Source organism: Rhinopithecus bieti, unplaced genomic scaffold (genome assembly GCF_001698545.2).
Source record: "Rhinopithecus bieti isolate Rb0 unplaced genomic scaffold, ASM169854v2 scaffold_27006, whole genome shotgun sequence".
In the NCBI taxonomy this organism is placed as follows: Eukaryota; Metazoa; Chordata; class Mammalia; order Primates; family Cercopithecidae; genus Rhinopithecus; species Rhinopithecus bieti.
Window position 1 is genome coordinate 4,056,716 of NW_016813373.1, and position 13,271 is coordinate 4,069,986.

A 13,271-nucleotide genomic window follows, 5' to 3' on the forward strand; every position below is an offset into this window, starting at 1 on the left:
TGTATTTTTTTAGTAGAGACAGGGTTTCACTGTGTTAGCGAGGATGGTCTCGATCTCCTGACCTAGTGATCTGCCCGTCTCGGCCTCCCAAAGTGCTGGGATTACAGGCGTGAGCCACCGCGCCTGGCACTGTTTGGCACTTCTTAAAGAGAATTTTAAAGATCAGTAAGATTTAAAGTTATATGGAGAAGGGGATTCTGAATCTCAGGGTCATGAAATAGTAAAACTATGATGAACCTATGTCTGTGAAGTGTGTGTTATTATATCATGTGAAGTTTGATGTTGGGGGGAAGCTGAATTCCCAGTAAAGCATTTAGCTGGAAAGTTAGGGTGGAAGCTGAATTCTCGGTAAAGCATTTCTACATATGATACAACTTAATATTCTTGCTATGTACCTCTTTTGGTTTGTGTAGTAATTCTACATAGAGACCAAAAGAAACTATACGACATGCTGCAGAGATTTCTCATATGATGTACATTTCTACATCTGATGTATGTTTGTGTGGGCGCAGTGGCTTGTGCCTATAATCCCAGCACTTTGGGAGGCTGAGGTGGGCAGATCACTTGGGGTCAGGAGTTTGAGACCAGCTTGGCCAACATGGTGAAACTCTGTCTCTACTAAAAATACAAAAATTAGCCGGGTGTGATGGCAGGCACCTGTAGTCCCAGCTACTTGGGAGGCTGAGGCAGAAGAATCTTGAACCCAGGAGGTGGAGGTTGTAGTGACCTGAGATCATGCCACTACAGCCTGGGCAACAGAATGAGACTCTGTCTCAAACAAAGAAAAGAAGAGTGTTTGTAGTTCATAGCAGAAATAGCTTTCCATAAAATACATGTTAGTTTTGCGTTATCTTGGAGAATTCTTAGAAGATTATTTAGTTCAATTGTTCTTTTGCTGAGCTTCCTGTCACCTGTATGTAGAGTCAGGTGGGTCTCATCCACTCGGAAGAAATGCCAGTGGAAAATTGGAATTTGGAGAGAGATTTTTCAAACTATGTTTGAAGACAAAAAATAAAACACAAACCCCTGGTGCTCTAATTACATATAATATAACTGTGCATTTTCAGCTTTTCTTTTAGCCTTATTTTAATCCTCAAGTTCCTTCTGTTGTTTTATCATGTCACTTGTAGAATTGGCTTAGTTACTCCTGGATGAAAATTTTTCACCACTGAAGGCCAACTTGTTTACTTTTGCATTCATTATTTCCCTTTTTTTAGGGTGACATGTAATTTTATTCTTAGGATATAGTATTTTTATGAATCTGTATATGAAGAATTCTACCATGTTTCATGACTTGATAGAATGGGGCTTCTCTGTTCTAGGGGCACTTTCTCATCTGGAGGCAGTTTTGCCCCTCAGGAGACATTTGGCAATGCCAGGAGACATTTTTGATTGTCAAGATTGAGGGTGGGGATGGCACTGTGGCTCAGGCCTGTAATCCCAGCACTTTGGGAAGCTGAGGTGGGTGGATCACTTGAGCTCAGGAGTTTCGAGACCAGACTGGGCAACATGACAAAACCCCATCTTTACAAAATATACAAAAATTAGCCAGGTGTGTTGGTGTGCCTGTGGTCCCAGCTACTCAGGTGGCTGAGGTGGGAGGATCACTTGAGTCCAGGAGGTTGAGGCTGCAGTGAACCGTAATCATGCCATTGAACTCCAGTTTGGGTGACAGAGTGAGACCCTGTCTTTAAAAAAAAAAAGTTTGGGAGTAGGGGTAGGTGGGTAGTACTGCTGACATTCTGGAGGATAGAGGTCACTGATGCTGCTAAACATCCTACAATGCACAGGGCAACCCCTAAAGTGAATTATCTGACCCTCAAGGTTAATAGTGACAAGGTTGAAAAACACTATTTAGGTTACGCTTTATTCTTAGCTAATGAAATTACTTTCATTTCAGAGTTTTGAAGCACCATGTTCTTCAGTGTCATCTGAAAGTATCCAGGATACAGATCAAGAGGTTACTGATATTCTTATTTACTTTGAAATTTTTAGTGAAATTAAGGCGAACAGTTCCTACTTTTAATAAAAAATAATGACTGTAGAAACCTTGATAATATGAAAATACAATGATGTCTCTATTTAAATCAATATGTAAGGTTTTATGAAGTCATGCAAAACTATTCAGAAAAGTATACTTTAGTACTTTTACTTTTGTTTCTAGTAAGGTTATCTGTTGTGAACAAAGAGCATGAAACCAGTGGCCCACAAGTAATCTGAATTTTGATTTAATTTTATGACACTTTCCCTGTTTATGCCTAGGGTTGCCAAAATGCAGTAGGATATTAACATGTTTTACTTCATTTTAAAATCGTAAGATGAAAACATTATTCAATGAAAATGAGAGTACATGAGTGTTTACCTAAAAAGGTTGCTTCATTTCCCAACCAGAGTCCCCTGACTGATCTTTTTATGTTCACTTGTCCTAAGTTAAGATGAGATTCGTGGAACACTTTGTAATTGTCTATTTAAAGACTTTCAGGCTGGGCACGGTGGCTGAAGCCTGTAATCCCAGCACTTTGGGAGGCCAAAGCGGGAGGATCACCTGAGGTCAGGAGTTTGAGACCAGCCTGGCCAACATGGCGAAACCGCGTCTCTACTAAAAATGCAAAAATTAGCTGGGCGTGGTGGTGCACGCCTATAATCCCAGCTACTCAAGAGGCTGAGGCAGGAGACTTACTTGAGCCTGGGAGATGGAGGTTGCAGTGAGCCAAGATTGTGCCTCTGCACTTCGGCCTGGGTGACAGAGCAAGACTCTGTCTCAAAACAAAACAAAACAAAAAACTCTCAAACTATATTAATTGATTTTTATTTGTGACAGTCAATTATATTTTTCTGTTTTGAGGTGCTCCTTGATAGAAGAAAGATGTCTCATCTCTGATCTAAAGCTAGACTGTATTTCATTTCTTTGTGTCAAAATAACATCAGAGAAGTATTTCTGTGAAGTGAGAATGGTTTTAAGATCTAGATTTCAGTTTATGATGATTCATAAATAATCTTAGAAATCTCAAGAAGAATGCTCACTGTCAAGATAAAAAAATTTTGACTCCTAAAATGAAGTGAGACTTGGAATGAGAATGAACTTACTTTAATGTCTAGGTATTTGACTCTGTGCAAGGAGCTTCACATAGCTTATTTCATTTGTTCCTCACAAAAATCCTAAAGGAAATAGATATTAAAGATTCCTATTTTGTGAATTAACAAACTGAGATCCAAAGTTGTTAAATAATTTGTTTGCATAAGGTTGCGGAGGTAAGAAGAAAACTATTTTGAAAACCATGTGTGTGTTTATTAATCTTTATTGTTTTACTATGCTGCCTTCAGAGTTTTATAAAATTTTTCTTTCCATAAACCATCTCAAGTGAATTAAGAATTAATTGCTTTCTTCTCTTGTCAATCTACAAAGTAACTCAAAATATTTCACTGGGGTCTTTTACAATTTAGATGCAGATAGTAGAAGAGCTTCATGCTGCACGTGTGGGAAAAAGTGTGGATTTACCTGGAGAGTTAATGAGTATGGAAATTGACTTAGAAGATGATGTACATTCTTCCTCTGGTATACCCTATATGTTGATGTTTATGCTCTCCTATGCTTTCCTAAAATTAATGTGCCAATATTCAGTTTTATAATATTTAGATGAAAATGTTAAAATATGCTCACTTGAAATGAATGATAAAGTAATAGTTTATTTTTTTAGCTACAGGAATTAGATCCAATATTTGTCTTATTGGTTTTACATATTTCATATTATTAGATAGTTAGATGTATTTTCTCTTTTTCTGTCAAGAGGTAGTAATTAGGATTATGAGTTGTCTTTTTTTCTTGCTGTTATAACTTCAACGGTTTCAGCTATGTAAAGCACTGATGAGAAATAATGCAGAATAGCTGGTACAGTTGCTCATGCCTGTAATTCCAGCATTTTGGAAGGCTGAGATGGGAGGATTGCCCAAACCCAGGAGTTCAAGGCCAGCCTGGGCGACATAGTGAGACTTCATTCATGTCTACAGAAATTAAAGTTAGCTAGGCATGATGGCATGTGCCTGTAGTCTCAGCTACTCAGGAGGCTGAGGTGGGAGGATTGCTTGAGCCTGGGAGGTTGAGGCTGCAGTGTGCCAAGATTGCGCCACCGCATTCCAGCCTGGGTGACAGAACAAGACCCTCTCTCAAAAAAAAAAAAAAAAAGAAAGAAAGAATGCAGATTGCTTGAAGGTATTATATTTATTGATTTCTTGTTCATGTTGTAAAAATTTGATTTTTTTTTTTTTGCTACTGGGAGAAGGTAATGATAGAGATTATCCAAAATCTGTCAGTGTACTATTTCAAATTCTGTTTTTAAAAATGGTAATGCTGACCAGGCACACTGGCTCACACCTGTAATCCCAGCACTTTGGGAGGCTGAGGCGAGTGGATCACCTGAGGTCAGGAGTTCGAGACCAGTCTGGCCAACATGGTGAAACCCCATCTCTACTGAAAATATGAAAAAATTAGCTGGGCATGGTGACCCATGCCTGTATTCCCAGCTACTCAGGAGGCTGAGACAGGAGAATGGCTTGAACCCCGGGAAGCAGAGGTTGCAGTGAGCCAAGATTGAGCTACTGCACTCCAGCCTGGGCACCAACAGCAAAACTCCATCTCAAAAAAAAAAAAAAAGTAATGCTACCTTTACATTCACATTGCAGTTTTCATCTTTCAAGTGTTTTCCTGTGTGTTAACTTATCTGAACCTTAAAATGATCCTATGCAATAACAATGCTAGTATTATTATGTATTTTCTTTTTTTGTTTGTTTGTGTTTTTGTTTTTGTTTTGTTTTTTTTGAGACGGAGTCTCCCTGTGTCGCCCAGGCTGAAGTGCGTCGGAGCTCTCTCTGCTTACTGCAACCTGTGCCTCCTGCATTCAAGCCATTCTCCTGCCTCAGCCTCCCGAGTAGCTGGGACTACAGGCGTGTGCCACCATGCCTAGCTAATTTTTGTATTTTCAGTAGAGATGGGGTTTCACTATGTTGGCCAGGCTGATCTTGAACTCCTGACCTCAGGTGATCCGCCCGCCTCGGCGTCCCAAAGTGCTGAGATTACAGGCGTGAGCCACCAAAACTGGCATGTATTTTCTTTTACACATATTTATCTTTCGATTATAATTACTCAGGATATGTTAAAATTAGCTTATAATTACTAAGTGCACAGCTACCAGTGATCCATGACAGAAGTTAGAAACATAATTACTTCCCAAGCTAGTCAGTTCATAATTTAAAATCCACCTACAAGCAATTTATACTGTTCTGCTGGTGGGTGATTAAACATTGATTACTATTCTTTCTCTTAAGAATTGAAGTAAAAGCAATTTTGTTTTTATTATCTAAAGGACTTCTCTTAAGAATGCTATCAAAAACATTCTCCATGACTGGTTTTTCAGTCTTGGCCCCAGGTTTCCCGTGTATTTCTGCTTTGCCAACCCTTACCTTCTCTGCCCACTTTGACTTAGATGATTCTCCACCCCACTCCCTCTCCAAACAGTGGTTGCAGTTCCTATCCAGAGGACCCTTAACTGATTGGGGAGAAATTTACTTGGCAACAAAGATACGGACCAGATAGATAGCAACTTGAGAGTCTAGCCAACTGTGTAAATCTCTGATATAGTTAACAAGACAAAGAGGCGTTTTAAATTCAATTGAATTTTCAATGCTTCTATGATATCAAAATTTTAGACATTATATAAGTCTATTATCAAATATCATGAAATCTTTGCTCTTTTTCTCTAGCAAATAATACTTCAGACAGAAAACTTCTAATTGTTATTGACACAAATATTCTGATGAATCATCTCAAATTTGTTAGAATTCTGAAGGCAACAGATGTACCAGGTATTTAAAGATTCTGATTTTCTTCCTTGAGTTGATATTTTATATTAACAGTGATGTGGCTTTTTTTTCTCATGAATATGTCTCCATTTGGATATGCTATATATTAAGCATGTTCAGTGTTATAAGTTTAAAAAAAGCCTTTACAGGTTAAACTAGCAATCTGAACTCACCCTTTTTTTGATCTCCAAGAGTGCTTATTTTTTTAACATTCTTTTGACACATTATTCTCTTTTTAATTTTTGTTTTTTAATATATTGTCTCTCAATTCATTCTGAATTTCTCAAAGGTAGGGAGGACTGTGTGCTTTAAAACTTTCACCTCTTGGACAGCAATTCTATTTAGTAGCTCAATAAATGTTTGTTAAATTCTAAGAAATCTTTTTATTTTTTAGGTTTTGAAAAACTTATGTTAATAATTCCCTGGGTCGTTATGCAAGAGCTAGATCGTATGAAGGAAGGAAAACTACTAAAACATGCCCAGCACAAAGCTATACCTGCAGTTCATTTCATCAATGAGAGTCTCAGAAATCAAGATAGAAAGCTATGGGGTCAATCAATACAACTTGCATCCCAAAAACATTGTAAGTATTGTTCTTTCAGGGTGCCTCCTGATTAATACTTGTTTGGCTGCAGACTCATTATTGGAGGGAAATGGTATAAAACTTTTAAAACATTTAAACCCATTGGAATGTGAAATGGAAGGGGCATTGTGATGGTTTGTGGCTTAGTTTAGGAGTCTTTGATTTTTATTTTTCTGCTTCTCCTAGATGTTCTTACATTATGTCTATATTTCACAGATAGTGACTATATAGTTGTGTATGCATACTTGTCTACATCACAGAATCTCGGACTCCTTTTTAAAAAATACTATCGCTGAGTGATGCAGTCTGTAAGTGATCTAGGTTTCTAGTCTGTTAATATCACCATATGCAGTTAATGTACCATGGAGATGATGATGTTTTCCTGTGGTTTGTCAGAATCGGTAATAATGAATGAGGTGTTTTTACAGTAAAGGTTTATAGATTTTCCCCTCATTGAATTTTTTTCTATGAGATCATTTAAAAATTGCTTTAGTCTTAGAAGTTAAGTATGTTCTTTATGTTTTATATAATTTGCTGGAAAAATATCTATATGTAAAGGAACACTTATTTCAGTGGAGTTTATACATATATTTAGAAGATTTATTTCATTCTTTAAGAATTCATTTCTTCCCAGCTCAGAATTATTTATTTAGGTAAACTTACATTATTTTAAATACCATGGATTTGTACTGTCCACTGTACCCATATTCACTGTAAGATTTGAAAGAATCCATCTTAAGAGGAATCCAATCCAATCCAATTATGGATCCAATCCAATCCAATATTAACTATGAGAAGACTTTAAAAAACATGATTAGATTCATCTTAAGATGAATTACTTTAGTCTAAAATTTTGTTTAGTCTTAAAATTTTGAAGAAAAAGGGTCTCTACCATTCATTTATTATCTAAACAAATATTTATTAGCTCTTAATATGTTCCAGATATAATGCTTATGAATTTTGAGTGAAGATGGTCCATGTCAAGTAGCTTTAGTTGACTATAATTTTAGCCTTGTCCTTAACTATTTCCAAAATTATATTTATTTGATATAGTATTTATCTACTATAGTGAGAGGAACATAGGATTTGAAATATGATCAACCTGGGTTTATAGCATAACCTGGGGAAAGTTAAAGGTGAAGAAACTGAATAAATGAAATGAAAGGAAATAAATTCCATGTCATAAAATGGTTATGAAGATTGGTTAATATGTTAAACTACCTAATAGCTTATGGTCAGAATAGGTGATAATTCTCTTGTGCTCATTATATGGAAGGCTCATACAGATTGATAAGACTCATCTCTCATTTTTTAAAAATATCTGATTTATTTTTATCTCTTCTAGGTTTAGAAAGTTACTCTCTCCCAACTCGCTAGGAAGATTCACAGCACTGCACTGCTGTGAGACTATGAATTGGTAACTTTCTAGAAGAGCAATATTTAGCAATGTGCTTGAATAAGCCTAAGGATAATAACTGTCTTTCTAGAAATGTATCCTAAAAAAAGTGAGAGATGCAGGCAGTGATTTATATAAATAGTGTTCATTATAGCATTATTTATGTAACAAAAAAGTAGCATCAACCTGTATAACATTTGGAGAAGTTACATTCCTATAGCCATATGAGGGGACACTATATTTGGAAAAGCATTAATGACATAATTTTAAATAAAAACAAACATAAGATTAAAAAATATGTGAAGTATAATTCTAAATTTATTTAGTTATGTATATATACTTATTAGTGATGAATAGAGGTGATATTTACCTGATGGGTTTATCAGTTATTTTGATTTTCTTTATGTTTTCTGAATTTTCCAGATTTTTAATTACTTTTGTTTTTTTTTGAGATGGAGTCTCGCTCCCATCACACAGGTTGGAGTGCAATGGCGTGATCTCAGCTCACTGCAACCTCCACCTCCTGGGTTCAAACGATTCTTCCTCGGCCTCCTGAGTAGCTGGGATTACAGGCGTGCGCCACCATGCTTGGCTAATTTTTATATTTTCAGTAGAGACAGAGTTTCACCATGTTGGCCAGGCTGGTCTCTAACTCCTGACCTTAGGTGATCCACCCGCCTTGGCCTCCCAAAGTGCTAAGATTACAGGCATGAGCCACCATGCCTGGCTTTTTTTTTTTTTTTATTAAAAGACAGAGTCTTGCTTTGTCACCCAGGCTGGAGTGCAATGGTGTGATCTCAGCTCACTGCAACCTCCATCTCCTACCTCCACCTTCAAGCGCTTCTCATGCCTCAGCCTCCTAGAGTAGCTAGGATTACAGGTGTGAGCCACCACGCCCAGCTGAGTTTTGTACTTTTAGTAGAGATGGCATTTGTCATGTTGGCCAAGCTGGTCTTGAACTCCTGACCTCAGGTGATCCACCTGCCTCATCCTCCCTCGGCTCACAGGCGTGAGCCACTGTGCCCGGCCAATAAAATTATATATTTTTTATAATAAGGTAAAAATAATTAAAGGCAACAAATAGTTATCTGCCACTCCCCCAATCAGACATTTGGTCTGTATTTTATATTTTCATTGTATTTTTATTGATTCATTTGTTTGCCAAGTATTTGTACCAGACACTGTTCCAAGTGTTGGGCCTGTAACAGTGAATGAGAAAGAGAAACCCTGTTGTTGAGGAGGTTAAATTCTATTAGGTATTGAATTTTTTATTCTGTGTGTGAGTAGAGGTCATTGATGTTGAGGTGCCATTTAAGCTGACTCTTTAATTTTTTTTTTTTTTTTTTTTTTTGAGATGGAGTTTTGCTCTTGTTGCCCAGGCTGGAATGCAATGGTGTAATCTCAGCTCACTGCAATCTCTGCCTCCCGGGTTCAAGTGAGCGATTCTCCTGCCTCAGCCTCCTGAGTAACTGGGATTACAAGCATGTGCCACCATGCCTGGCTAATTTTTAAAAAATTTTTTTAGAGATGGGGTTTCACCATGTTGGTCAGGCTGGTCTTGATCTCCTGACCTCAAGTGATCTGTCCGCCTCAGCTTCCCAAAGTGCTGGAATTACAGATGTGAGCCACTGCGCCTGGCCAAGCTGAATCTTAAGTAATAAATACATGGTACTTTTAAGCATTCACTATTGCCATACACTGGACTAAATACTTTATATACGTTCTCATTTACTCCTCATGATTAGAAACTTCGCCCGAGGATACATATCTAGTAAGTGGGAAAACAAGGATTCATACCCAGACTGGTCTGTTTCCAGAGTCTTTATTTTGTTCACTTTTGAACAGTACATGTACAGGTGCTCAAAAGTATTTGTTGAATAACTAAATATTTCATGAATAGTCTTACAGTTTATTTTTCAGCTCCATATATCTTAGAAAAAGTGGCACTACTGATAATCTTGAATTTGATACTTTTAGAACAGTGCACTGTTACTTTTAAGCCTCCTTTTATCTGCTGAATTGAATTGTTTAAAGTTAACTAATGATTTTGAGTTACACATTTTGCACTATTCATGGCATTTACCCTCTGAATTTAAGGGAAATTGGCTACTGTGATATATTTCTGTCTGGCTCACTGGTCATCAAGAAATTTAATCATATCTTCCTCATACTCATGTCCTGATATAGTTGAGCTCTGTCTAGATTTCACCAATATGAACTCCTAAATAGTTTTTCTTTGCATATCCATCTGGTTAGCATGGGAACCTGGCACAAATTAAGCCCTATGTAAATATTTATTGCATGAATGAATGAGTTTTCTAATTTGAAGGATTCAAGGACTAAGTAATATAGGCCAGAAGTTGAGAGAAAAATGATTATAAACTGGGAAAAAGGTTGAGACTAATTGGCTGGTATGTCTTAAATTTTAATGTATAAGAGACAGGCCAAGAGCTTAAATTAGTGTCTGGGTCCAGGCTTCAAAGATTCTTATCCAGAAATATATTTGGGGTGTGGTTCTGTATTCTGTATTATTAATAAGTACTCTAGGGAGTTCTCAGGTAGGTAGTGTATGGACTTGTGGGAAACATTATCTTTAGTCCAATTTCTACACATTGCATTATTATTATTATTATTATTATTTTGTTCTTAATTTTTTTAGAGACAAGGTCTCATCCTGTCACCCAGACTGGAGTGCAGTGACATGATCATAGCTCACTGTAGACTTGAACTCCTAAGCTCAAGCGATTGACCCTCCTCAGCCTCTTGAGTAGCTGGAACTACAGGACTACAGGAGTGTGCCACCGAGCCTGGCTAATTTTCTTGTTTTTTTGTAGAGGCAGAGTCTTGCCATGTTGCCCAGGCTGATCTTGAAATGCTGACTTCAAGCGATCCCTCTGCCTCAGCCTCTCAAAATGTTGGGATTGCAGGCACTGACCACCTGGCCTGCATTATTTTACAAAACTGAATTTTGCTACATGTTTTGAGGCTTAGAGAATGCCAGAGGGTACCCTGTCAGCAACTGATTAACAGTTGTTAAGAATTACTTTTCGTGTTACCTTCCTAGGGCCCATATTTCCTTCTCCTGTATATCTCTAATTGTGTTGCTTTAGAGATTAAGGGAGAGCACACACAGGAAACTAGTTTAGTTACTGGTAGAACAGTTGCTTATTAGTTCACAGACTTCTTAAGCTGAGAAAATGTTAAGTTACTTATAATCTGTGACTGAATTGATAATAGAATTCATGGTTTTTGGTTTCTAGTCTGACATTTAGCCTTCTGATCACATTTCTTTCCTTTGAGTTTGCTAATAGCCATATCATAGACCATTTTAATAGTGAACTAACCACATTAAATCCACAACTATATGCTATGTAAATTCTAGATTCAGTTTTTTAAAATTATTTTACTCTTCTTGTCTTTTATTTAAAAAGTTTTCTTTCTTTTATAGCATATATTAAAATAAATATATGAAGAATGTTTCTATATATAGTTTATTATATATGTATATATTTATACATATATGTATATATACTTAAATTTTTTTTGAGACGGCGTCTCACTCTGTTGTCCAGCGTGGAGTGCAATGGCACGATCTCAGCTCACTACAACCTCTGCCTCCTGGGTTCAACTGATTCTTCTGCCTCAGATTCCAAGTAGCTGGGATTACAGGCACCTGTCACAACGCCTGGCTAAGTTTTGTATTGTTAGTAGAGATGGGGTTTTACCTTGTTGGCCAGGCTGGTCTCGAACTCCTGACCTCAAGTGATCTGCCCACCTCGGCGTCCCAAAGTGCTGGGATTACAGGCGTGAGCCACCATGCCCAGCTGAGATATATTTATTAATAGAGTTTTTGAGAGTAGTTTTAGTTTCACGGGAAAATTGCACAAAAGACAACAAGATTTCCCACATACTTCCTGCCCCACACAAGCATAGCTTCCCCATTATCAATATCCTTCGCTGGAGTGGTACCTTTGTTATAGTTGATGAACCTCCATTGACATCATTATCACTCTGAGTACATAGTTTACATTAGGTTCACTCTTGGCTTTGTACACTCTGTGGATTTGGACAAATGTGTAATGACGTGTGTCCACCATCATAGTGTCATACCTTAACTACCTTAAATCTCGTAGATATTTTCATTTTGTAAATACAGCCTAGATTATTTCTGTGGCACCCACATTTCTAGGGTACTTATTGACCGTTGCCTTTACTAAATTTGCAGATGGATTGAGTGATGAGAACAATGATGATCGAGTACTAAAATGCTGTCTCCAGCACCAGGAATTATTCCCTTGTTCTTTTGTTATTCTGTGCACGTGAGTTTCATAGTCATTTTACTTTTTATTTTTAAAAAATAAACCAAATAATTAAAAAAAAAATCATACTGTATCCAGCATACCAAGGATCAAAAACATACATAATTTTCCAAATCTGCCAGTAAGCATACCCACTTATATCTGATAGTCTTATAATGTATGAGCTCTAGAGGAATGAGATCTCAACTAGATGAAGTTTCATTTCAATTTAATTTTATGGAATTCAGAAAACTTGGAAAAGCAGGGGAAAAGGCACTTAATATCCCTCCAAAATAGTTTAAAAATCAGAATCTGACAGGATGTCTGACAGGATGAGATAAGAAATTTATTTACTTACCTATTGGTGAGGTGAAGATAGGGTGGTTTATGTTGGAGTTGTGTGCTGGGTGCCTGTTACAGAGTTAGACTGCCTGGCTTGGAGTCCTGGATCTATCATTTATCAGCGTTGTGACCCTGGACAAGTTGCCTAACTTAGTTTCGTCATGTGAAATAAACAGGAAGAATAATATTACCTGCCTCATGAGATTATTGTAAGTATTTAATCTGTTAATATATGTAAAGGATGTAGAATAGTGCCTAATATATAGTAGGATCTCAGTAAGAGTTTTCTCCCTCCTTCTCCCTTCCCCCTGCTTCTTCCCTCTCTGCAGATATTTCCATAACTTAGTTCAAAGATAAAACTAAGATAATACTAAACAAAATTTTATTCATCATGTATGAGAAAAGGTTCGGAATGGACAGAAGAGCAATTTTAATTTGCAGTTTTTTGGTTTTTTTTTAATCAGTCTACATCATGCTTTGAAATTTGCAGTTTTAATCTGTATTTTATTCACTTATGATCATGCTCAAATTCTTTCTGTGAAATGGAGCTATTACAGAAATCAGCAGCCCTAAGATGCTTCTTGCAAACATTCTGGTCGGTGTTATTATTTTAGCTATCTTCAAAGATAATGTGATTCTTTTTGCTATTAAAGGAAATATTAGAGATTTCTATCTTTAGATTTTAAATTATATTTTGATCTAGGACATATTACTTTGGAGTTTGTTGAAGGCTGAAATAGAATTAATAATATATAAATCATTTTGAATTTGAGATACATTTGAGAAGTAATTCTTT

At 36.8% G+C, this 13,271-nt stretch overlaps 1 protein-coding gene across 1 annotated transcript in view; it reads left to right on the top strand.

Moving 5' to 3' along the window:
• SWT1 (SWT1 RNA endoribonuclease homolog) overlaps window positions 1-13,271 on the top strand; it is a 139,966-nt gene that overhangs the window by 25,913 nt on the left and 100,782 nt on the right. The window contains 5 exon segments of the mRNA XM_017848065.1: window positions 1,901-1,960; window positions 3,445-3,556; window positions 5,758-5,859; window positions 6,251-6,439; window positions 12,061-12,154. Of these exon segments, the coding sequence (XP_017703554.1) occupies window positions 1,901-1,960; window positions 3,445-3,556; window positions 5,758-5,859; window positions 6,251-6,439; window positions 12,061-12,154 (557 nt within the window).